Source organism: Cryptomeria japonica, chromosome 5 (assembly GCF_030272615.1).
Source record: "Cryptomeria japonica chromosome 5, Sugi_1.0, whole genome shotgun sequence".
In the NCBI taxonomy this organism is placed as follows: Eukaryota; Viridiplantae; Streptophyta; class Pinopsida; order Cupressales; family Cupressaceae; genus Cryptomeria; species Cryptomeria japonica.
In genome coordinates this window covers 200,226,209-200,252,962 of record NC_081409.1, presented here as the reverse complement: position 1 = coordinate 200,252,962, position 26,754 = coordinate 200,226,209, and the positions used below count along the sequence as shown (strand labels likewise).

General features: G+C 36.4%; 1 protein-coding gene across 1 annotated transcript in view; it reads right to left on the bottom strand.

Moving 5' to 3' along the window:
- Window positions 1–23,736, bottom strand: part of LOC131072831 (RNA-dependent RNA polymerase 6) — a 30,087-nt gene extending 6,351 nt beyond the window's left edge. The window contains exon 1 of the mRNA XM_058009110.2: window positions 20,642–23,736. Coding sequence (XP_057865093.2) covers window positions 20,642–23,329 — 2,688 coding nt within the window. The 5' untranslated portion in view covers window positions 23,330–23,736. The remainder of the gene's footprint in view (window positions 1–20,641) is intronic.
- Window positions 23,737–26,754: the final 3,018 nt, after the last annotated feature.

The window sequence follows — 26,754 nt, the reverse complement described above, 5'->3', positions numbered from 1 at the left end:
AGATTGCTTCATTGGGCTCCACTAGGTGCCATCATTCTCGGTACTCTAAGAATAACTTGCTCCTTTAATTGATATCTCCATTTATAGACTTACTCCTTTCATGTATTCCTTCACCACTCCTACTTGGCTACTTCGTTCAAAGGAGACCATCATTAGAATTGCCAAAAGGGACAATTAAAAGCAATATATCTAGGTCATCTAGACCTCCCCTCCCATGCTAATCAGTTAGAACTTAGCTTTTTACATAGACCATTTCTTGCATAATGGTATCTTATGTTGTCGTCACCATAGTTGAACTACTTGCCAAAAGAAAAAACTCGCCGAGGCCCGAAAAAAAAAAGTTGGTGAAAACTCGGCAACTTAAAAAATTGCTTAAATTTAATTAGAAATGCATTTTTTTTTTGCAAAATTCAATGAAGAGATGCATCCAATGAGTCAATGAATGAGTACACGAGAGAAATAAGTTGAGTCTATATGTATTTGATTGATTTAAATGCAAGTTGGATACAAAATGGCATCCTCTTGTGGAATACTAATGGCTGATAGACCAAAACAAAATGAAATAGCAAATTATTTTTGTAAAACTAAAAGTAAATACTACATCAAAACATTTTGCATCTTCCTCTTCCCAACTCAAGTAAAAACCAAGGGAGAGAATCGAGAGATAGAACTAGAGGGTCTAGTCCTAGGAGTCCGATGTGGCTCCTCCACCTTGCCAAAATGAGGTTGAGGGTAGCACCCCTCGTGGGGTTCAGGGTGAGAGAGAGAAGGGTAGAGAGATATATCTAGATCTTGGGGAAGAGAGGAGAGAGTGAGATAGAGAGTGGTAGAGAGAAGGTTTAGAAGAGTAATAGGGAGATAAATAGGTCTAAAATTCGGGGCAGATAAAGTGAGTGAGATAGAGAGAGCGAGAGAATGCTGATAGGAGCCTATTGATTATTGAAATTTGACTGTCTGAAAATTTAAAAGATCTTCTAAAACCTAGAATTTGCATTATAACTCCCAGAGATCTAAAACCGCTCTCAAACATCCTGCCAATACATACATGAAATATATTGAAATGTGACTTGCACTTAATGTTATATTTCATGTATATAGTCTAATGAAGAGAATGAGACTGACTTGAAAAAAAAATTATCTAATTTTTTGACATGTTTGGGCCCCTTTTTTTAGGTAGCCGACTTTTTGCCAGAGACTCGTCAACTTTTTGTGCAAAACTCGCCAAAAACTTGGTAACTTTTCTATGCGAGTTAATGGTGTAAATACTCGCAAGTTTTTCAAAAAAAGTCACCAAGTACTCTACGAGTATTTCATCTATGGTCCTCACCATCTCCAACATCATTGATCAAAGAGCTTGAGATTCTCCCTTGGCCAACTAAGGGTATGTTCCCACCATCTATGAGTTGAGACAAATCATCGTATTCTTCGCCAAGACTAAATCTATTGTCTTTGCTGCCCCCGGGCATGGAGATCAAGGAGCACTTCATTTTCAAATCCCCAATTTTCTGTGAGATCCAAAGGAGATATTGTTGCCTCTCAAGTAATATTCTCTCTAATTTCTTTAGATGTTCAAACCAACAAATGCTTGGCACTCTATCTACCAAGGGTCGTCACTCTTAACAAATCCCTACAATGGGTATCTTGAGACCCTAGAGCCCCTAGATTGATCACCTCCCTCCTTCCATCCCATCTAAGAGACTTATGGCTCTAAACATCCCTTGGATATTGTTACTTCACATATAGACACAAGTAAACCTATGTGATGGCATTTCTCACAACTTGCGCCTCAACAAATTCCCCCTTAGCAGCATAGTTTTGCTTCTTCCTACCATTGCAGTTTAGCTCTTTCTCAACGAGATAGATCAACTCATCTCTAGCCACCCCCAAGACATGAGGATGATGCATATTATGAGTTTCTTCACTGCTACCGGAGTTAACTTTGACATCAAATATTAGGTGTAGTTCCAAAGGTAGTAACTCAATTCCTCTTAGAATCCCCCAGCTCAAGTTTCTTGGCCTTAGGCAATCCTTTCATATTGATCGAGAATGTTATAGGTGAACCTCCATTTCAAGCCCAAACAATGATACTCAATGAGACTTGCCTATCTCTCCAATTCTCCTCGGCTTAAGTTCTTTGGGGTTCTTGTTCCCCCTACTTGGTTGTTTGTATTAGATTATTGACCACTTATATTTGTGATCCACAGCTATATTGTATTTTATATTCCTTTGTTTTTGGACTGTGTTTCTTCTCCTTTGTGGGCCTCTATAGGATCTTTCAAGTAATAGAATTTTCTATTTTAAATTTGTGTACTCTCATGTCCCATTGACCTACTTTTGGTCATCTATGCTCATTAATATAATAATAATATCCCACAAATAACTAAAAAAGGACATATCCATGCCTTCATCTATATCTTGCCCAATGGTTAGAGTTTGTCATACGTTTTTATGGATACATGGAAATTTACATCATGATGCTCAAGTTCTAAATTCAATTTATTGGACATATCATACAATCGAATTTATTGAATTTTGGCCAAGAAACTATAGAGAGTTTACTTGCATTTGATGGGCCAGACAAAAGAATTTCCACCTGAATTGGTGTAGGCACTTGGCGCACTATATGAAAAATTCCTTTGACACATTTGACTTTTCATGTCATTAGGAATTTGGATGAACATTCTATAACCATTTTAATTTCATTAATCCAATCATAAATGATCCCATTTCGAATTACAGCTCCCCAATACAGGAGTATTTATCTTCCTATAAAGTTGAATAATGATGAGAAATACAAACTCCAACTTCCTGATGCAAGAATGACAAACCACTTGCTTCCAAACACAAAACTCTAACAAGATACAAGCAGAGACCCTCTGCATGCTATTTTTAATTCACAATCAAAGAATGATTTGCAACACAAAGATCTTATTAAATTCAAAATAACATTACAAAGATGGCCCTCTTATTGGCCTTTTTCTTCCTCTGCGAATTACCTCTATATAGAACATCAACAAACTTTCTATTTTATGCTTCGATAGCCCACACAATTCTCCTCTTCCGCCTATCCTACTTGTTCCACACATTTCTTTAGCTTACAAATTGTCACTTACCACCTCATCTACGCTTGTCTTCTCTCTGTCTACTTTATTTCTGCATAAAATGCATGAGCTGCCACACCACCATTTCTCTACCTATCCTGCCTTCACACAGTACTCTGCAGCATTACCTCTGTATTTTCCTTTCTCCCACGCAATGATTCGGTTCTCCTTGCACGCGTCCTATCCAACCCAACTCACGTGCCTTTTCTTCCTTCAACATTCAACTCTCACTTTCCTACAACCACACACCCATTCTTTCCCTATGCACTCACCGTTCTAACTCGCTGGCCACCTACTATCTCCCTCCATACTACACAACCTCCTCTTTCTTTTTATCACCTTCCCTTAGTCTTCTACATAGCTCTTCTATTCTCTTCTTTTTTGCACGTTTTTCCTCTCTTCTATCGGTTCTCCCACTTCGCAGCCACTTATAACCTTCAATAAAATCAGATTTCCTTTAACAAATTTGACTTTTCATGTCATTGGGAATTTGGATGAACATTTTATAACCATTTTACTATCATTCTTCCAATCATAAATGATCCCGTTTCGAATTGCACCTCCCCTATTCAGCAGTATTAATCTTCATGTAAAGTTGAATAATGATTTGACATACAAACTTTAACTTCTTGATGCAATAAGGACAAACCACTTGCTTCCAAACACAAAACTCAAACAAGATACAAGCAGACTCTACGCATGCTATTTTTGATTCACAATCACAGAATGATTTGCAACACAAAGATCCTATTAAATTCAAAGTAACATTACAAAGATGGCCCTCTTACTGGCCTTTCTCTTCTCTACAAAATACCTCTATACAGAATTTCAACACACTTTTTGTGCTCTGCTTCGATACCCCACACGATTCACCTCTTCCGCCTATCCTACTTGTTCCACACATTTCTTCATCTTACAAATTTTTGGTTACACCCTCATATGTACTCGTCTTCTCTCTATCTACTTTATCTCTACATAAAATGCATGAGCTGTCAAACCACCATTTCTCTACCTATCCTACCTTCACACACAACTCTACAGCGTTACCTTCGTATTTTCCGTTCTCCCACACCAAGGATAAAATAATCGTGAAAAAATGGGCTAAATCGCGATATCGCGATTCAATTGCGGAAAAGATTTAATCACTGTTTATATCGCAGACGATTTTCTTTACAAACTCGCGACTTTAGGGTGCAAAAAATCACAATAAAACGCGATTTAAAACTGAAAAATCTCATTTAAAAATGCGGAAAAAAAAGTTGCAAGTTGCAACCCTAAAAGCGACTTCGGCGACGAAAATAAAACACGCGATTTCGGCGACGGCGACGGCTTCCACGCATCCATCGTTTTAATATATTTATTATTTAAGAATCAAAATAAAAAATGATGGTGAATTTAATTATAATTTTTTAATATATTTATATTTAAAGAAATTATATATTTTCAAACGTTCCATAATTTTGTCGATTTTTTCCCCATTTTTTACAGGATTTTTCCTAATTTTTTCTCCCAATTTATTTAAATTTTCGACCAAAAAATTTAATTAAGATATTTACATCTTTGTCCCACACAATGATTTAGTTCTCCCTCCCTGCATCCTATCCACACTTCTCTTATGTTCCTTGCGCAACCCAACTCACATGCCTTTTCTTCCTTCAACATTCAACTCTCACTTTTTTACACTTTTTAACAGCCACACACCCATCCTTTCCCATGCATTCACTCTTCTAACCTTCACAAGCCACCTAATATCTCCCTCCATACTACGCAACCTCCTCTTTCTTTATATCGCCTTCCCTTAGTCTTCTACACAACTTTTCTATTCTCTTCTTTCTTGCATGTTTTTCCCCTCCTCTACTGGTTCTCTCTCTTCGCAGCCACACTTATAAATTTGATCACGACTTCCCTTCCTTCTACTAGGCTGCTACCTCCAACTTGTTGTCACTTTATGCCTCCCTCTTTATATAATATGAAATAATCTATTTCCATCGATTCATTGTTTCAATCAATGTCTTTACATGTATGCCGTCGTTCTCTCCTGGCACGCGTTTCAATCATTTAAACGATTGCAATAAATTTGAGATTTATTTCTATGCAGTAACTTAACCCACCATTCAATGAAAGGAGTTTCGACCTTTTTCTAAGGCATTTTGTCTTCATTTCACGCACGCCATAACTGATTTCCCAACCTTACAATTTGATAAGGATGTTTTGTCTAGCTATTAATAGTTGCCACATTTTCTTTTGGTCTTCACATAAAAACATTTCGAATGTAGTTCCTTCTTGGATTGGTTATGGTTCAGCCTGAGGCGTTTCCTTTTATGTCGGTACAGTACTCTTCCCTTAGTTATAACACTTCCTGTTTAACGTACCTCTATATTTATTCATTAATCTGAAATATCTCTTCATTTTCCAGGTATCAGATTACCATTCGATGAATGTCCATACCCTATTTTGATGCTCCCGTTCTATCACGAGCAGACAAGATGCTCGTGCATCATTTCCATACTACTTATTAAACATCATCTCTCTACGATGAATGTCCATACCCTATTTTGATGCTCCCGTTCTATCACGAGCAGACAAGATGCTCGTGCATCATTTCCATACTACTTATTAAACATCATCTCTCTACGATCTATATTGCAGAATAAGAAAGGCTAAAAATAACACAGAGATTAAATATGGTTGACTCAAATGTGGGCACATCCACATAGAAACAATCATCCACTTTTTATCTATTATCCAACGAAGAGCAAATTCCACTCTAATGATATTTTACATTACACAGTCACTTATTTATCATGCCTTTTGCTCGTTAATAAAGGTCGGTTTACATGCCAAAATAATAACCGACTTCTTGATTATATAATGGAAAAATTTTGCCCCCTTTGTCATACCCCACATAAGACTAGAGCAAAATACATATTAATTGCAGCTTAAATACTCAAAAACTAGGCGGTGTAAAAAGTGCAAGTCCAACCCAAATAAAGGAACGAATATTGGGCATAATTAATTTGGGAGTTGACTTGTTTAAAGGTTAATAAATTAAAAATTGTTTCAAGCCGACTCCCTTGAAATAAAGTCAAAGGGCATGTGTTTAAAAAGTGGAAAAGTGTGATTGCCTCTAAGGGGAGAGCATAGAATAATTGACAAGCAGTGGTTAAAGTTAAGGGGCAGAAATCCACCTTAAGCAGCGAATTTTTTAACAACCGATAATTAAGATCAGTCAAGATGTGGATAACAGTGATTTAATTAAGATAAGGAACCTTGAAGAGTCACCACTCTTGCCAAGAAGGTGACCGCCACAAAAGACACAACCCTCCAATGATATTTAAGGAGGAACCACGATGAAATGGAAGGGGGCTATAGGGAATGAGAATCAAATAAGCAGATTAGCAATTCGGATCATATATAAGGATCTATCGAGGGAGAGAAAGACAAGTCAAAATCAATATTAAGGAAGAATTCTGAAATCAGTAATGACATAGCAGAAAATCAAGATAAGTTCTCTTTTCAGAATTATTCATAGAATTATTAAGTTAAATATTATAATAAAATTTCATCAATTTAGATAAATTTACATTTATGATATAACGCAGTAATCACTCTAAGTTGGAATTACTGTTTTAGGGCAAAAATTGGAAATGTCTCAAAATGGGAACATTACACCCCTACAACCCCCATCAATTGATGGGGAAAACATGGATGACAAAGTCGCCAAAATTTAAGCCAAACAGCACGATCAGTCACTACATACCAACAAGAACCATTCTTGCTTGATCCAAGAACTTCCTTCTTGAAGGTCATTCCTTCCAAGACTCAATCTCATGCCTTGTCAATTGGACATAAATTCACTTGGATTATGGCTCTAAATCTCTCTCCTCCTGAGCTAATTCTTCTTGCATTTGCAGCCTTGGTTGCTCAATCTGCTCCCTTTCTTTCTCTCTTTCTCTTCTCAGCTACAATGTAATGTCCCCTTTTGTAAAATGCCCTAATTTGCCCTAGATTACAATTCTCAGCCAATAAGATAGGGGTTAGAGAAGGAATACTTTTATCTCTTTAATAGGAAAACCCAGAGAAGGAATTTGCCTTGTCTTAATGATAATTGCAGATTCGATCTCTCCTTTTATGCTCTCTTCTTCAAGGACTGTTTGATGTCCATTACCAATTCACAGATATAGATATATAGTCATTTCACAATCATTATGAATATCTAAAATTATCTAAAATTATCGAAACATAAACATGTTCATTCTGTATTTGTGTTTATTATATTATGGATATGTAAATCTACATATTGTTCTATTACGTATTTATATTCATTGTAAAAATATATTCATTTCACATGTGCACAGAACTTCATTAAATATTCATACCACTTGCTGTAGCTGCTTACTGAATAACCTGCCTGTAATAATGGTGTACTCCTTGTGGTCTCTTCATTAATCGAATCCCCATGCAAACCACCAAGAACAAGGATGTTACTGCCTGTAACTTAATAACAGTCCTGATCTGATCTGATCAATCATGTTCTCACTGGGTGCTTTGATTCCTTTCCATTGTATATATCAATGTGAGGGAGGGGTCACACCTCTTCATCATGTATGCCCTTTGGCAAGAGACACGCCATTTCACTATTAGCATCCTTTGAAAGAGTGCAACTCTTCATTATTTCTGCCCTTTGAAAGGGACACAACCTTTCACAATCAGATCTGCACTACTTATTTAAATCTGATCTGCACTTTTGATTCCGAAATTATTCCTCTCGAATGAGGTTCTCTTCTCCCTTTAATATCCCATGTTTGAGGGAGTCACAACTTTTCATTTCATGTCTTTTGACCATTCATTTACTAAATTAAAAATTAATTATATTTAATTATACTTGTATATTTTAATTTTAAATTTATTATTATTATTTACCATTAACTTGTATTTCAAAGTGGGAACATTACATACATCTTGGAAATTTCTCTTTGTTGATTTTATGGTAGTGCTCGATAACCATAGGCAAACATCAGATCTGTTGCCTTCCCAACCATAGACGATAAGCTCTTATCGTCACCCCCGAGCACACTACATGTCCTTCATGTTATTGAATTCATATCTATTGATGCAATCATGACCTTGCATATATTTGAATCAATACCTCCTAATAGACCTCAAGTTGGCCATATACTTTTGGCGCCAAGGATAGCATCACACCTATATATTACAAGTTACATATGAGTCTCCCTTAGTTGCAAGTTAAATTTAACTTAATCATAAATTACACATAAGTGGTTCGCCCAAATAGGACCTGCCCCAAATTAGACTCATACAACTGAGATATCCAAATGCCAAGGCCGATAGGCCACTTGGCATTTTGTGCACTAGGTCGGCCCTAGAAGGGATCCGACCTAGCTACACAACATCACTCCCTCTTAGCTAGGGAGTATTCCTTCTTAATAACCAAGTCACATTGTGACTACCACCATGGCTACTCCCATGAATAATATGTTCACCATAGCTACTCCCAGAGGGCGAACAAGCACATCATGGAATTTATTCCATGATACCCACCATACCTACTCGCAAAGGGTGGGCTCACCATGCCTACTCGTAGAGGGTGGAAGAGAGCTTTCACCTCAACCTTCTCCCAGAGAAGGGTGCATTACCACCATGCCTACTCGCAGAGGGTGGAATGAGGGCTTTAACCTCTAACTTCTCCCAGAGAAGAATGCATCTCCACCATGCCTACTCGCAGAGGGTGGATCCACCATACCTACTCGCAGAGGGTGGAACGAGGGCTTTAACTTGAGACTTCTCCCAGAGAAGAATATATCTCCACCATGCCTACTCACAGAGGGTGGAACAAGGGCTTTAACCTCAGACTTCTCCCAAAGAAGAATGCATCTCCACCATGCCTACTCGCAAAGGGTGGAACAAGAGCTTTAACCTCAGACTTCTCCCAGAGAAGAATGCATCAACAAGGGATTGCACCTCGAACTTTTCCCTCACAGAGAAGAACTCATTAACAAGGGATTGCACCTCAATCTTCTCCCTCACAGAGAAGAACTCATTAACAAGGGCTTTCACCTCAAATTTCTCCATCACAGAGAAAAATGCATTAACCAAATCTTCATGATGACGTGGCTCCCTCTGAAGCTGGAATGTCAGGCTTCCTCTGAAGCTGAACTGTCAAGCTCCCTCTGAAGCTGAAATGTCAAGCTCCCTTTGAAGCAGATATCAACCTTTTGATCTCTTCGTCCAAGGTTACTTCTGACGATATGTCAGACTCCCTCTGAATGTTGATTCTTCCTCTACGAAGAAATGCAAGCAATCTTCCTTCCTTGAATGCAATCTCTGATTCGTCTTGGAAGCATTCCAGAGAGAGATAATGATAGTCAAGGGAAATGTCAATACATGATTCAATATTCAATGATGTAGCATTATTCAAACATAAAGAGTACTTATCTTTTATAATTTTGCTCAATAATGGAATTTCCATTCACTTGGATTGATCACACCGAAGCACCTAGTGATGATCTGATGGCTACGTGGCCTTTGGCCCTTTCCATAACTCATCATCTGTCCACAATACCTGCTCCAAGCATAGCTTAAGCATCATCTGAAGAACTGCCTTTAATACCATCCACAACAAAGTGATGGACCAACCACATAAATGCGACAGAAATCCACTTGTAGCAAGGTGTGCCAGAATGCTAAGCTGCAGTGCCCATCCTAGGACAAACTTCAGATAATCTTCAAGAGCATAAGTAAGAACTCGAATAATTGGACCTTCAGTTACAATATCATCTGATGCCTATGCAGGCTTCAGCAAAATGGATGCTTCATGTGACACTCGAAGCTTCTAGGACGATGTGAGTTGTTGCAAGGCGTTATTGCATGAAGGCCTTCTCCACCATTCCTGATCGTTAGGTGCATCCATTCGCTTTCATCCCCATACGCACACATTTCACATTTGTATACGGCTTAATGTGATCATCACAAAACTCGCCACTATGTTGTTGCTTGATCTCAACCTTCCATTATACTAAGCAGTCAATAGCATGCATACCGACTCGCATTGCTTTGTTGAATCCTCAGAATGCTTGCTGCCACCTTGTCGATGTCTCTAGCCACGAGCGCCATGAAGCGAGCGAAATCCTTCACTTTCATTTGCTAGTAAAATGTTACGATCGCCGAAGAGAATCCTCCACAACATGTTCTCCTCGAATGAAGAATTTGAATATAGAATGTTAAAACGGATAGAGATGTCCATAGCGACTCCACTTACCGTTAGCATTTCGATACCAAGCTTGGCGACTTTCAACGCCAAGGCATTGGACTGTCATTAAGCACTAACGACAAATCTATGGCGATCATCAACACCTCAACGGTCATTACTTGCTGCAAAGCATATGTGATGCTCACGACTGAGTTGAGAGGCTCGGTAATCGACTTTTGCCTCCACTTAGATTTCTCAGTCTGCAAATTACTTTGATTGAACTCCCCTCAAAAGCACAGGATCTACCCTCAAGTGGTTAGGCTCTATAGAAGGAACCCGCTTTGATACCATGTTGATTTTATGGTAGTGCTCGATAACCATAGGCAAACATTAGATTTGTTGCCTTCCCAACCATAGACGATAAGCTCTTATCGTCACCCCCGAGCACACTACATGACCTTCATGTTATTGAATTCATATCTATTGATCCAATCATGACCTTGCATATATATGAATCAATACCTCCTAATAGACCTTAAGTTGGCCATATTCTTTTGGCACCAAGGATAGGGTCAGACCTATATATTACAAGTTACATATGAGTCTCCCTTAGTTGCAAGTTACATTTAACTTAATCACAAGTTACACATAAGTGGTTCGCCCAAATAGGGCCTGCCCCAAATTAGACTCATACAACTGAGATATCCAAATGCCAAGGTTGACAGGCCACTTGGCATTTTTTTGCACTAGGTTGGCCCTAGAAGGAGTCTGACCTAGCTACACAACAACACTCTTGTCGTTTAGCCTTCATATCTTGTCTACTGAAGAGAGCATCTTGTTTCACTCTCTATTGAAGAGATACAATTATCAAGACATATACATAACTCTCTCAAGACTTGTAAATATCCCACAAGCTTAAAGAATTCTCTCTGATACCAAATGAAATCTAATTGCATTGAGGATTCCATGCAACTCATCAGCATTGATCTTATGTGGAATAATTAAATCAAAAATGCCAAGCAAATTCAAAATGTTCATATAATATAAATAAATGCCTCAAAAGCCATCAGCACAAGCATCAATGGCCATTCTCATGCCAAAGAAAGGAAATCAAACGCAAAAATATTCACGCGAGTATTTACCACGAAGAAACCCCATCTTAGGAAAAACCCTGGCATCCAAAATAAATTTATAATTTTACATTAAAAAATATAAAATGAATTATTAGAATCATAGTTGGACTACTCACGACTTGGCTCGGCTCGCCAAGCCCCTGGGAAAAAAACTCAGGAAAAACTCGGCAACTTAAAAACACGCTTAAATTTAATAAAAAATGCATTTGTTTTGCAAAATTTAATGAGAAGATGCATCCAATGAGTCAATAAATGATAACACAAAAGAAACAATCTGATTCTAGATATATTTAAATGCAAAGTGTCTACAAAATTGCATCCTCATGAGGAATGCTGATGGTTGGAAGCCTAGAAGCAAAATAGTAAATAGTTTTTGTAAAACCAAAAGTAAATACATCATTACAAATTACAATTACAACTTCCTCTTCCCAGCTCTAGCAAAAACTAAGGGAGAGGTAAAACTAGAGGGTCTAGAGGGTCTAGTCCTAAAAGTTTGCAGTGGGCGTGACTATGCCTCCTCGCTCAATATGGCTAGCTCATCCTCCATCCTGGATGAAGCTATGTCTCCACCTGCTTGTGGCACTGGCAATGACTCCTCATCCTCATCCTCATCCTCCTCAATGTCATCCAGCGTGAAACCAAATCCACCCCCTCCTCCTCCATAGCATGTCTCTCCAAATCAGTGATGCCATCCTCGGAAAACAATGGAGGATGCTCTTGTGATGTCCAATAACTGTAAGGATCTATATCATCCAAGTCAAGTGGACCACCTGCTACTTCTTCTACATTCCTTACGGGCAATCGAAGATTATATTGAACAAAGACAAAGTCGTTGAGGCGTTTTTGAGCTAACTTGCTCCTCTTCTTTGTGTCGATGGCTTCAAACAAGCTCAAATTGCGCTCACAACTTGATGAGCTACAAGGTTGACATAAGATTCTGAGGGCAAATTTTCTGAGATTTGGGGTATTTCCACCCCAACTTTGCCACCAAGCATCTGCAAATTAAAATTAGGCTAAGAGTAGCACCCCTCGTCGGGGTCTAAGGGTGAGAAAAAGAGGGGTAGAGAGATAGGTCTAGATCTTGGGGGAGAGAGGAGAGAGTGAGATGGAGTGTGGTAGAGAGGAGGATAGAGGAAGAGTGATAGGGAGATAGATAAGTCTAAAATTTGAGGCAGATAAAGTGTGAGAGAGAGAGAGAGAGAGAGAGAGAGAATGTTGATAGGAGCATAATGATTACTGAAATTAATCTTCTAAAACCTAGAATTTGCATGATAACTCCCAGAGATCTCAAACCACTCTCAAACATCCTACCAATATATACATGAAATATAACTTAAAGTAAATGTTATATTTCATGTATATATTCTGATGAAGAGAATGAAACTGACCTGAAAAAACAAAAATTAATAATTTTTTTACATGTTTGGACCTCTTTTTTTAGTCTAACTGAGTTTTTTATAGAAACTCGCCGAGTTTTTGCTAAAAACTCGGCGAGTTTTTGCTGCGAGTTAAAGTGGTAAAAACTCGCAGAGCTCAAAAACTCGCCAAGTACTCTGCGAGTGTTCCATCTATGATTTAGAATAATGCCAATAAAAAAAGGTATATTGTCATCTTGTGAAGAATAGAATCTGAAACTGATCACTCCTATAACTCTTGGCTTTGCTTCTGATATAATGCTTCCCTCTTTTCTACTGCCACGCTTGCCACCATAGATATTCCAACTCGAAATTAACTCTCCTTGTTTCTGTCCTCAGGGCAGAGAACTCCTATGGAAATAACATACAAATGAAAAGATCCATTTGGTATGTGAAACAATCTATTTATCTCAGTTGGTTGATACTTGGGCTTCTGACCTTTTATATCCAGGGTTGCATGCTTCCCCTTCATTTACAAAATGTTTTTCCCTCTTTTCACCCCATTTTGACACCTCATAATCCTGCAATATACAAAATAAAAGACATCTCTATGCCTGCACCTATTTCTTCCTGGTCTGAAATATCATGAGGATGAATTTTGACTTTATTTGAAATCGTCACATGGAATTCTATTTCCATTCATTTGGTGCCATATTGGGTTCAAAAACAAACTAAGGATTTGGTCTTTGTGCACTCAACTTGCGCCTCTTATCACATAGGACACTTGATTACGATGAGGGAGTGACAAAGAATTGGGATATAACTCTTGAGTATCACATGATGTGGCTACTAGGAGTGGCACTGCAACTGATTGTAGTTCAAATGGAATCGAACCAAATGTGCTTTGATGCTATTGATGAAGAGCAATATGAAGATCACTAAATACTGGTTGTAATTTTCATTGTGTATTGACATTTGACAAATCACTGAATTACAAATTTGTCAGTATTTTTGTTTTTGAAATTTTTAAGGTCTTTAAATATTTTGTTTATGGACAAATTTGTCAGTATTTTTGTTTTTGAAATTTATAAGGTCTTTAAATATTTTGTTTATGGGCAATTACAACTATCACTGTTTTTATATTTTATAATTTTGACTTTTACAATTTTTAATACCTTTAACTCACTGCTTAAAATAGACCTTTCTCATGCAAGTGCTGCTCTAAATATAACAGGATACTACAAAACCACTGAAAGGGAACAAAAGCTGCTGCATGCATGCCTAGGCAAGAATTACTGCATTTTCTGCAGGCAGTTGCTTATGATATTATCTAAAGGAGATAAGGTTATTTGTGTGCTTCCAGTAAAATTTTGTGTTTCATATTGTGGATTTGGATCAAAAGGATTTACTTGCGAATTGTAATTGTTCCTTGTATTTCTTCCTTGGATGGTCTCTTAAAAGTTAGGGTTAAATTCATTCAAGCGGTCTATGATATAGACATTGAAGTAGAGCTCATAAGAAACAGTAACTGACAGACTCATCGAGATGGGGTGGGTTTAAAAACTGTCTCATAAGTTTACACAATAAGTCCTAAAGAAATATAAAGACTCTGTAGCCCAAACAGCAAAGAAAGGCACTGATCACCTATAAAACACAACTCATCAGTTCATACTCACATTAAAAGTAATAGGAGTAGCTGAGTAGGAATTCTAGAATAAATTAGCAATAGTGTATATATATAGATTTCAAGCACAAAGATCAAATAGTTTCTACAACAACAATCTTGAACTCATCTGCTATATCTCCATCATAGGAATTTATGCCATTCTGAGATAGGAGGAAGTCAGATCAAGATACTTAATCTGCTATAAAAGGCACTAGTCATTGAAAACAGCTAGTGAGTAGGTATACCCGCCTAGGTTCTGCAGAGCCTAAAGTGAGAGAGTTAGTAACCAAATAGGTTCGCTCTATAAGTTGGCCAAGTCAATTGGAAGGTTTGATCATAGGAGTTGGCATTTCCTTAGAATCTATCCAATCTGTTGATTTGAGAACCAACAGGGTTCTTGGCCATGGAACTATTAAGGGTGGTGATTATAATAAAGCAATCTCCCTATCTTAAGAGGGAATCATATGTGATCACCCCACTCGTACGCTTAAAAAGGTAGAGATGAATAATCTTTGACGGATGATGCAGAGGATATCGCTTGATCAACATAAATGTTATGTCATGAAGGAATTAGAAGTAATAAGGGGCACCAGTATTATAATGACAAACGAGCAATCGATATGCTTTAAGGCGTACCACTATACCATGCTTATTATCAAGTAACGTAATAACAGATGATTGTCATTTAATAGTTTGGAATGGAAGCTTGTGAAGCATAAAGAATGGTGCCCGCTTGCTACCTCTTAGCATGAGGAACGACCAAAGGGAATATATTACTATACTATTCGGAATGAAAAAAAGAACAGTCTATTATCTTGTATGAGGAATCATATCCGAATCAGGATCAACACTTTTAGATCTGCAGACATCATTGACTCTGTCAGTCATGATATATCTTCCATTGTCATATCAAGGAAGATTATAACTGAAATTATTTTAAGTTAAATGTTATAATAAAATGTATTCAGTTTGATAAATTTATATTTATTAATATACTACAACTTTCACTTGAAAGGTAGAATTGTTGTTTTAGAACTGAATTATGGTAAATCCTAGTAGGGGACATTACACTCAAGAGTGCATGGATGATTATATGCATAAACAGGAAAAGAAAAGAAAAAATAATCAATGAGGATTAGGAGGTGCCTGATTTGGAGGCTCTGATAAGGGAAGAGAAAGAGCTGGACGCTATATCAGCTGGATTTGACAGACCGTCTGAGGAAGAGAAGTAAGAGTGACAACAGCAGCAAGTTCATTCTAATCCTTTTATGAGATTCGTATTATATATAACATACTATGAAATAGATATCAAACTGTGGCAGTCAGTCTACTGTTGGCAAGTCCACATCTATACAATCTGTTTAGTGGAATGCTAGACAAAGGCTCATGAAAAATTTATCGGGCTCTGATTTGGAAATGACAATAATGGAGAGCTTCAGACAATAAATATCTCATGGACCAGATCATTAATGACATTATTCATTGATGCTGAATTTCGATTTTTTTCGTTTCCAATACAAATGACTGGTTGGTTTTGTTTACAGTTGAGTAGACATAGTTACTACTTCAGATTTTCACCATTGAAGGAACAGGGTTTTAATTGTTATGCAAGTGCAAAAAAACTATAAGACACTTTCAAAAACTCATTTTAATAATTTGTTTCGACTCAATATAATGATAAGAGACCGATAGATAAATCTTCCTTGATGCTTGGAATTTTAAAATCTATCCTGCCACAAATTTCTTGTTAAAAAACTTGGATTTTGCTTTTCTCTCATGGTTTTGGTGGTTGTATGAGCAGCTGTTTAATGATAGGACGGGGATGTCTTTTTAATTTACCTATCAAAGGTCAGATGTCCTACTTTAAATGTTGTAAACAAAATGAATATGCTCCTTTTAATTTTCATATACCACATAAATATTGCTTTTCTCTCATGGTTTGGTGGTTGTGTGAACAGCTGTCTATTGCTGGGGCACTTATGTCTTTTCTTAATTTACCTATCAAAAGTCCAATGTCCTACTTGACATATTGTGAACAAAATCAACATGCTCCTTTTAATTTTCACAAACAACATGATTCTACAGAGCACTAATATTATAGAATTTGGAGGAGGTGTTACTAAAGATGTTGCAAATTAATAATATTTAGAGAGTCTGACTTTATATTCTACCCATTGTATCTAAGTTGCAGGGTTCGGCCCTCCAGGCCCTTGGTACCGGTCCAGTCCGGTCTTGGTTCAGATCTTGGTCTGGTCCACCTGTGAGTCCGGACAAAGTTCGCTCCCAACGACTTGTTCGACCTGGGCAAACCTAGGAGGAACCTGGGCGAACCCAGACGTCTGGCAGCCCAAAAAGTGAATTTTTTTTGCAAAATTGAATAGTTTTTGAAACCACCACTTGGAAATGAAAATTAAAACCAAAAAAGTGACATTTAAAACATAAATTTAGTTCATTTCTCCTCATTTGTTTCTCAAACATCAAATTTATTGCAGATATTCTCATCTCTTCCGTTGAGACAGTGGGACCCCACAATGTTGTTCAAGTCATAACGGACAACGCAAAAAAATATAGAGATGCTAGTTTGTTGGTTGAGGAACGCTATCATCACATCTTTTGGACACCTTATGCAGTCCATTCACTCAATCTTATGCTACAAAAGATTGGGAATAAAATTGATTGGATCAAACAAGTGTCTGCAAAGATTGAGGACATCCAGATGTTCATCACAAACCACCACATATCTCAAGGGATTTCTAGATCTTTTTCGAGTTTGGAGCTATTGAAGGTGAGTAAAATAGTAATTTAATTTTATATTTTCTAATTTTTTTTATTTTCAATGTTCATAATATGATTGTGTATTCTTTTTTAAAGTTTGGCTTTATTTTTTAATCATTATGGCATTAATTTGTGTTATAGGTTGTTGAAACCTGTTTTGCATCACACAATTGTCTTGAAACGACTTGTGAAAGTTAAAGTGGCACTTTGCAATATAGTGATCAACTGAAATTGGGCTATATGGAAGCAGAGCAGCACTGAGAGGGCAAGAATTAGGGTCGGGATATTGGATGAGTCATGGTGGGATCTTGTGACATATATCCTTAGTTTCACTGAGCCCATTATGAGCATGCTTTGCTACACTAACATGGATAGGCCTTGCATTGGAGAGATTTATGATGCCATTGACTCAATGCTTGAAAAAATGAAGTACATCATAAATGCAAAAGTGCAAGACCCCGAGGAGAAATTCTTCAAACAAGTGGAAGCAATTGTTGTAGAAAGGTGGAATAAGATGACCACTCCTTTGCATCTTCTTGCCTACGCCTTGACACCAAAGTACTACAGCAGTCAATTTATTGATCAACCAGGAAGGCTTGCACCATGGAGAGATTTAGAAGTGTTTGATGGGTACAAGGTAGCATTCCTTAGACTCTACCCTGAAGATGATGTGCAAGATGTGATTACAAATGAGTTCATAGAATTTGCAAACGGAAATGGTCTAAGTGTTGATGCTCTTCATCATAGATTCAAGAAGGATGCTCATAGAATTTGCAAATGAAAATGGTGTAAGTGTTGATGCTCTTCATCATAGATTCAGAAGGGATGCTCATAGATGCACATGCTTCCAAAACCTACAACCCCTTGCAGTCAAAGTTTTATCACAAGTTTGTTTAATTAATTAAAATTTATCACAAGTTTTATTTATAGTTTACTTTGTCTTCATAGGTTGCTAGTTCATTTGCATTAGAAAGAAATTGGAGCACATACTCTTTCATCCACTCAGTAAAGCGCAATTGATTACAATCAAAAAGAACGGAGAATTTAATATATGTGCATTCCAACCTACGTCTTCTTTCACACAAGCAACATGACTGCAAGAAAGGGGAGACGAAGATGTGGGCTATAGAGCCAGAGCAAACTTATAGTGCAAGTGCAAGTGCAAGTGGCATTGGCATAGGTTCATCTAATGTCAATGTCAATGATGAGGAGGATGAGGAGGATGAGAACGATGTTGATGAATTAAAGAATCCATTTGATGATTAAACTTTAAATATTAAAACTATAGTTCCAATTGTTGAAACAATGATACTATTATTTTGTCATTTTGATATTGAACTTAATGTATATGATGCTATGATGCTATGCTTACAAGTTTATGTTGCTTTTGTTTTTTATATGATGCTATGTGACATTGCTTCTAGGTTGTGTGTGTGCGCACGCGCGCGCACACATATACCCCTTTTCAAAATTTGTTGCACTGACGTACCGAGTTCTCGAACCCAAACCGACAACTTAGCATTGTATTATTAAAGTTGCATGATATCTTCCAAATATAGATTTCTAATTATATTCAAAGTGTTCAAGGCACATTCAGAATGTTAAAGGCACATGCCATGTCCCCTTTTCGGGATTAGATTTGCGAAGAAGACCTTTAGCCTGTCACGTTTTCCTATAGACAAAAGGATAGAGCAAAGGAAATAAAAGTACTAATAATATTTGAAGGTACCGAGTTCTCAAACTCAAACCGGCAACTTAGCATTGTATTACTAAAGTTACATGATACCTTCCAAATATAGATTTCTAATTATTTTTAGAATGTTTAAGGCACATGCCATGTCCCCTTTTCAAGATTAGATTTGTGAAGAAGACCTCTAGCCCATCAAAGGATAGAGCAAAAGGAAATAAAAGTACTAATAATATTTGAAGTGGGAAGATCACTTCATTCACTTAAAAATCATTTTAGGTCCTATGTAAAGTTTAAAAAAAGCTTTTAACACTTTAGTCAAAATGTAATGAAAGGCTCACATCAAAAGATCCACTATCTCTTATTATCAATTTCAATTTCAAATTTCAAATTAGCGCTCTCAAGGACAGAAACCCTTTGGAGGATGAAAACCCTTTTGAAATGGTTTTTGAATTTGAGGACGAAAACCCTCATCTTCAATTGACCAATTTTATGCAACGATTGCATTTGGATTTATTGGTTGTGGTTGTTCAATTTATATTCACAAGCAAATTAATCCACCTCATCAAATCAGCATTTTTGGCCAAGATTTCAAGTTTACATGCTTCTACAGTGTCGCTACAGTGCCACTATAGTACAAGTGTTAATTTTATTATTATTTAACATTATTTGGAGCTTGCAGTCATCAATTAGCAGAATTTCAAAGGTTGAGAACTATTGTTTGCATTGAAGGAGGTTTAATTTGCATATGCCTACATTTCCAGTATTCAAGCAACCCATACATGCCTCAAGGCTGGTTATGCGGATCTGGTTTTTCTTGAGAATTTATTGCTGTCCCTGTGCCTTGTTTCAAATATGATTTGCTATACAGTAAGTTCATTTATTACTGCCTAACTAAGTGCTGTCTTTGGGGATTAATTTGCCATTTTTTTTAAGATTGTATTTTAGTTGTGAATGAGCGCTTTCAGTTACTTCTGATGTTATATATCATTCATAATGGTTTTATACGTGTTGTGGCATTATTATCCTCTAATTCTGTTGTTTACTTAATTCCTGATCGAATGAGGAATTGTGCAAAATATCAAAATCATTATTCTTGACCAGCAATCATGCATGGAATTTGGATTTATAATTTCACATTTATTTTTAGTATTTAAAATGCATTATATTCTGAGAATTATCATTAATTATAAGCATAGTAAAGAATTTGAGTTTCACATATTATTTTCAACATTTGTAAGTGTTATTCTGGAAATTACCATAGATGATCAGCTTTTTCTTTCGGTTTGCCTATCCACAAAAATATTATTAAAATTAAATATTGTTCAAGATCCTGATCTGGGGACATTACACCACACAATAGAAAATGAAAAAGGATAAGCTATCACATGGTTTGTATGGCACACTTTTTGTGTTGTCATTGTTTCTGAGATTCAAGACAAAATTAAAATAAACAAAGAATTTAGACCATACAAGCAAGATAAAGAGCCATCGAAGCGGTTGTCTTCTTGCAATGCATTTGAAAAAAAAATATAATTGTTCAGCAAATAACGATTCATAACAGTAGACAAAGAAACAAAAAGGAAGCCATCAATAGAAACCATAGTACAGGAAGCCCTTGAAAATATATATTACATATAAAAAGAGTACTACTAATGTGAAAAATAAAACTTGTGGCAGAAGGGCGATTTTAGGATAGTAAAAATAGCCATACCTCTGTTTTCACAGGTTCTTTTGATGCTACCTCTTGAGCTGGAGTATAGTCCATTGGGTCAAAACTCTCACCACTTGGTGGCATGAGCCTAGAGTCCCAAGAAACAAAGTAGATATCACCATCAAGGTCACTACCTGAGGCTTCGTTAGGATGAGGTCTATGCCCCTTCTGTGGAAAGATTAAGCAATCAACCAAGTGATGCAATCCAGGAGAATCAACTGCTTCTAAGATTCGTACATCACCAGGATGTAAGCAAGGATTTTTTGCCACAATCACTTTTCCTGTTATAATTCTCGGGCTTATCTTTCTGTCTACAAAGCTTGATCCATTTTCAAGAAAGCAGCCTTGTAGGGGAGGGCTCGAAATTTGTATGAAACATTGCCCATATTCAAGCTCCTCTATTTCGTCCAGACAGCCCATTAACCATCTTCCATCAGAGACAAAAATCCTAGATTTTCTGCGAAGCTCTTCTAATTGGACAGCTCTTATAGAAGAAAGCATATCTTTCAAATGCGGTTCTGTTTGAGGCTTAAAACCAGCACTCAGCATCATAGCAGCAGTGTTTTGTAGATCTCCTGTGCATGATGTGGTTAATACATCAAATGCCACTTCCACATTTTCAATCATTTGATTAAGCTTATCCAGCATTGAATCTTGCAATTCATAGAAAGTGGCGGCAGGAACTAAAAGAGCTGATAACAAAGTAATTATCTGTCTGTTCAGAAAGCAGGGCTGGAAACGTGTCCAGGTGATTACTTCAAGCATGTCATGTCGAGATTCAAACTTTTTCATGCTGGGTCTCAAAGACAGCTTATGTTTGCTTCCAGGTTCAGCTTCCCAAGTTGCTACCACACCTTTGTAGCCACCATACCTGATCTGATAAGCTGACGGGGGGTTGATATTCAACTGCAATCTCTGAGCAACTTCCCTGGCAAGATCAGGCGTGATCTTTCCTATACCATCAGAGAACTCATGACCATTCCTTTTGATGTCTTCAAAGTCTTTTTCAAGCTTTACTTTTGGAACCTGTACCGTGCAATAGGTGGAAGAGAAACATTGACCCATTCTAGCAGCATGCTTAGCAACATTGTTTTTAGGAAAGGTCCCCATCCAGGTTTTAATTTGATGTATTTCGATATTTTCAGTAGCAAAAAACCATGCAGAGCGGTCTCTCAACTGATTAGAAGAAAAAGCTAGAAATGAATATTTTCTACCACAGAGCTCAAATCCATGAAGAAGAATTTGCTTCACTCGCCTATAAATTGCAGTTCTATGTGCAGGAGAACTAGATGACACCTCTCTAACAATAGGGGCTGTAGGAACATTTAGTGCCATTGATGACATGGCTTCCATGTTATCATCCATGAAAGTTACTCTTAGAAATCTATCTGCATACTTCTTGAAGTTCCTTATGACACGGTTTGACAGCTCTATTTCTGGAGGAAGACAGTAGGCCTTTGTAGGAGTGATGACCAATCTCCTAACTTCAACTGTTTCCTCAGCAATCTTTGGTTTTTTCAGAAGCTTTGGGCTGTTTGAAATCCACCTAAGTACAGTTTTAAGTCTTTCGAAGGCATCAAAAATTGGATAGGTGTAGGATAGCATGTGCCTCAGTGCTATTGTGGACAATTCAGGTAATGTCACTTTAGGATTCAACAAATTATAAAACTCGGGAGTTAGTCTGTGGTAATTGACAATGCCTTTGTGTACAAGAGCATTTAACAGGAACATGGTATCAAAGAGAATTTTCGGGAGTAGTGGCAGCACAAAAAAGAATCCTGATCTAGGAACAGCAGGTTCGTTCTGAGTCCTCAAACTAGAAAACTTAGGAAACTTTTCATCTATCAAGCGATGATGCTTAAAATAATCTTTGGCTTTCTCCATGATGTAACCCAAACGAGGAGATACTAAAATCTTATATACCAAACATCTACCAATTGCATTGTTAGGAGTAAAATCAAGTGTTCGTATCCATGGATCATCATCATCTAACAGAACAAAAGGAGCACCCACATGAATATCATCATCTGCGGTTCTATAATGTATCCAAGGTGGCACCCAAAGCTGGATTAACATGACCAAAATCCCCTTCTCATTGAGAAACCTCACATTTCTAATATCCTTAATCAAAAACTCAATCTTAAAGTCGCATTTTATGAGAGTATCTCTACCAATGTTAGGCATAGCAAACAACTGATCCCGAGTAAGAATAATCCTACATCTTTTGTCAAATGGGTCTACATGAAACTCTACCCCAGAAGTGGGTCCTCGCCACGCAACCCAAAACTCATCAAGACTATACAATGAACCTATTTCAATCATAGCGGAAGAAAATCTGAAGGGTTGAGTTTTTCTTCTTTTACGCATTCTAGTTGAGGTTTCGCTACCAACCTTGACTTTGAGAGCTTGGTTGCGGAACACCAGCCTTCCCTTTTGAGCCAGCTTCACGACCTCTTTGACAGCTTCTGGAGCTGCAAAGTGAACAAAGGCATGAGGAGGCACCTTGGCTTTGTTCTCGACCAAATACTTGCTGTCACTTGTGAACTTTGGATATGCAAAGGGAGGAGTCCATGATGTCTTCAATCTGCATCTCCACACCATTCCCACAGTTTCTTCTAAGTACTCTGTGAGTTCCTTGGCACTCACTCCTTCTCCGAATCCTCCCAGGCTTATCTGTGTCGGCTCCATCACTGCAACTCCACAACACCCACCTGCACAAATGAATTATAAACAATACCCACCTCCAGAAATGTGCATATACCCTAATCCCAACTGGACAGATTATCCCGTGTGCATGCTGGGAATGTGTCTCAGAGATGAGATCTATGTGTGAACTTGTCGACAATGATTCGATCCTTTCTGTAAGGATAAAAATGTAAATTCCTCTCACACTTCCAATTCCATCATTCGTGCTGTTCTTTCTGAGCAATCTTTCATTTCCTTCCACGACAAACTAACTAATTAGCTTATTACACTTGTCCGTTGGCCATTCTGGGCATTGTTGGACCTTGTTGGATTCCATTAATGACCTCACCATTGAGAAAGACAGACGTTATAAATAAAATAAAAAAATATTCAAAAGAAGAACAGGTACCTGACCCTGACCAAAAGTAAAGAAATGGAATAAATTAAGGACGGCAAACTCGGAAGACAGGGCAAGTCGTAGTGGACAATTACCCTTTTTTTCGCTAGTGCGCACCTATATGTTAAATCAATATAAAGAAAAACATTACTTTAGCTAAAGGACATTTAAAGAAATATTTATTTTATTAATAAAAATTAGTTAGATGTCATTTCTTAAAATATGAAACTAGGGGAAGATCATCATTAGTCTTTATGTCAAAAGGCATCTACAAATAATTTGACATGCAAATGATGGGTAAATGCATGAAATATGTCATTTTTCAGTTTTTGTGGAGGTGTTATTTTATTATTCCAAATAAAATAGAACCCTCGCCACTTCTCTCCAACTAGATTCACAACTTTTTGCATGCAGCAGTTTAATGGATTTGTATTTTTGGTGTTTAGTATTTTAGAAGAACATTTATTTTACAATGATTCTCTTCTATTATAAGATATCTCTCGGCATATTTTACATATATTTTTTAAATATAAGTATACTAGTTAATGTTGAAAGGCATCTACAATGACATTAAAATGTCTGTAAACAAGAATCCATTTTTGAAACAATTTGGCATGCAAATGATGGGTAAATGCATGAAATATGCCATGTTTCAACTATTGTGAAGGTGTTATTTTATTACTCCAAATAAAATAGAATCCTCGCCACTTGTCTCCAGCTAGACAGCTTTTTGCATGGAGGACTTTACAAATGATTCTCTTCTATTATAAGATATCTCTCGGCATATTTTGCATATATTATTTAAATATAGGTCTACTAGTAGATAATTTTGTGCATCTACAAAGATGAGATGGTACATAGATTTTGATGATTTTTTTTGTCTTTCTATGTTATAAGGGAAGAGCACCAGTAGTCGTCATAGTTCCAATAACTACACACTTATTGTCATAGTTCCAATTTTTGAAAAGCCCATTAATAAATTTCACATGTACCAATAGCCTATCATTTTTTGTCACCTTTTGTCAATTTTTTGTTCATAATTGGCCCATTTGTGTACCACTATTGGAACATTTGTGAAAACCTATTGGAACATTTGTCCACAAGTGCTTGAGATTTTGAGTGGACAGTTACTGGAACATCTTTATTTAGGTATCAGACGACACTTTGAAATATGTACTTTTTGACCTTTGTTGGCATAACTGATCCCACAATGTGCATCGTTACTACCAAAAAACCAGAACAATAGCTATAAGCAGTTAAGTCGCATATGAAAACAACTAAAAAAAATTGTGTACCATTTAGGATCAGTGGGTGCATAAAATTAGCTATGACGACTACTAGTGCTCTTCCCCTAGCTATCCATTGTTCTATTTTATGTAGTTTGCATTACAACCATCTCAAAAATTGTCAATTCTTATGTACAAATGTCCGAGTAGTTTTGGGTACCAATAAAGTTGCACAACTCCTTCACGTAAAGTCTACAAATTTTAACTGGTAGGGATACATGGGAGACTACTAAGACATGTGAAAAGTATTAATGAGTTTTTAATTATCATTTTTTTGGTTTTTTAAAGTTAGTAATTGGATAGGTGAACAAGGAGTAAATATTGGAACATGGTCAGCGTCCTATTGCTCTTTTCTTTTAAGTAAGATTATTATATAATACTATTGCAATCATCTCATGTTTTTAGTTTTAACTTATAAATTTGTTTACACCAATTAAAATGTAGTATTTTTTTATTTTATTAAAATTTTGATTTTTTGTATAGTGTACATGCAATATTTCTTTAGTTTTTAAATTTTGTAAATTATTTTTTGGCTATTCCATTAGTTTAAACAATTAGATTCTTATACACTATTTCACCAATCTACTATGATTAAAAAAATAAAAAATCATAAAATCTTTAAATACAAAATTATTTAATTTTCTTTATTATTATTTATATAATATTTTAAATAGAAAGTGTGTTTTCTTTATTATCATCAAACTTATAAGTTTTAAATGCAATTTTTTTTGTTTTTAAAGCACAAAAAGTATAAGAATGACTTCCAAAAAAATGAAAAGTCATTTATTCTTTTTTTTTTTTTGTATTAAGTATCATAGATTCACAAAGTTCATTTTTGCTCATTCGAGCATCCACGTTACAAACTTATTACGAATACCAGCTCCTTTCAAGAAAACTTATTACAAATACTAGCTCCTTTCAAGCACAAATACAAGCTCTTTTCGAGCACCAAACTAGAAACAACAATTGGAAGACCAAGGGTCACAACTTAGAAATCCACTTTAAACAATGTGACAAATACAACTAATGGAAGACCAAGAGTCACAACTTAGAATTCCACAAAGATGTCCCTCATGGGAATTGAACTTGGGTCTCCACGTTGAGAACTCAATGCTTTAACCATCTAACTAATTTTTATTCTTTTTTTTTTAAAAAAATTAATATTTTTTATAATAATATTATAAAATGATATATATTAATATTATAATATTATATTATTTAAGTAAAATATTGAAAAATTAAATTATTATATATATATATATATATATATTTATTTTTTTTATGAAGACATAAGTATAGTGTAACACCGCACTTTCTTATTTGTGTCATTAATTTTTTATTTTAAAGATAGAAAAATGATATATATTAATATTATATTATTTAAGTAAAATGTTAAAAAATATATATATTATATTATATTATATTTTATTATTTTTTGGTTAAGAGCTATCATTGTGGGGATAGCACCCTTGTATTGCTTTTAAAAAAAGGAATACACACAAAAACTGCTTCCGCAATGGCTACTATTACCAGCCATATCCTACCACTGCTATCTGCAGCGAGTACTACTACCTTCCACCCTAATTACAAACACAGACAGGAACATATCTGTTTATTATTGCCCCCCATTGAGGGTCTACATGATAACCCTTGCATATTCCCCAATGTTGATTACATTAGTCGTGGCTTCAGCCGAGAACCACCAAGTCTCTGAGTTAGTTACTCTACAGAAAGGAGCCATATTG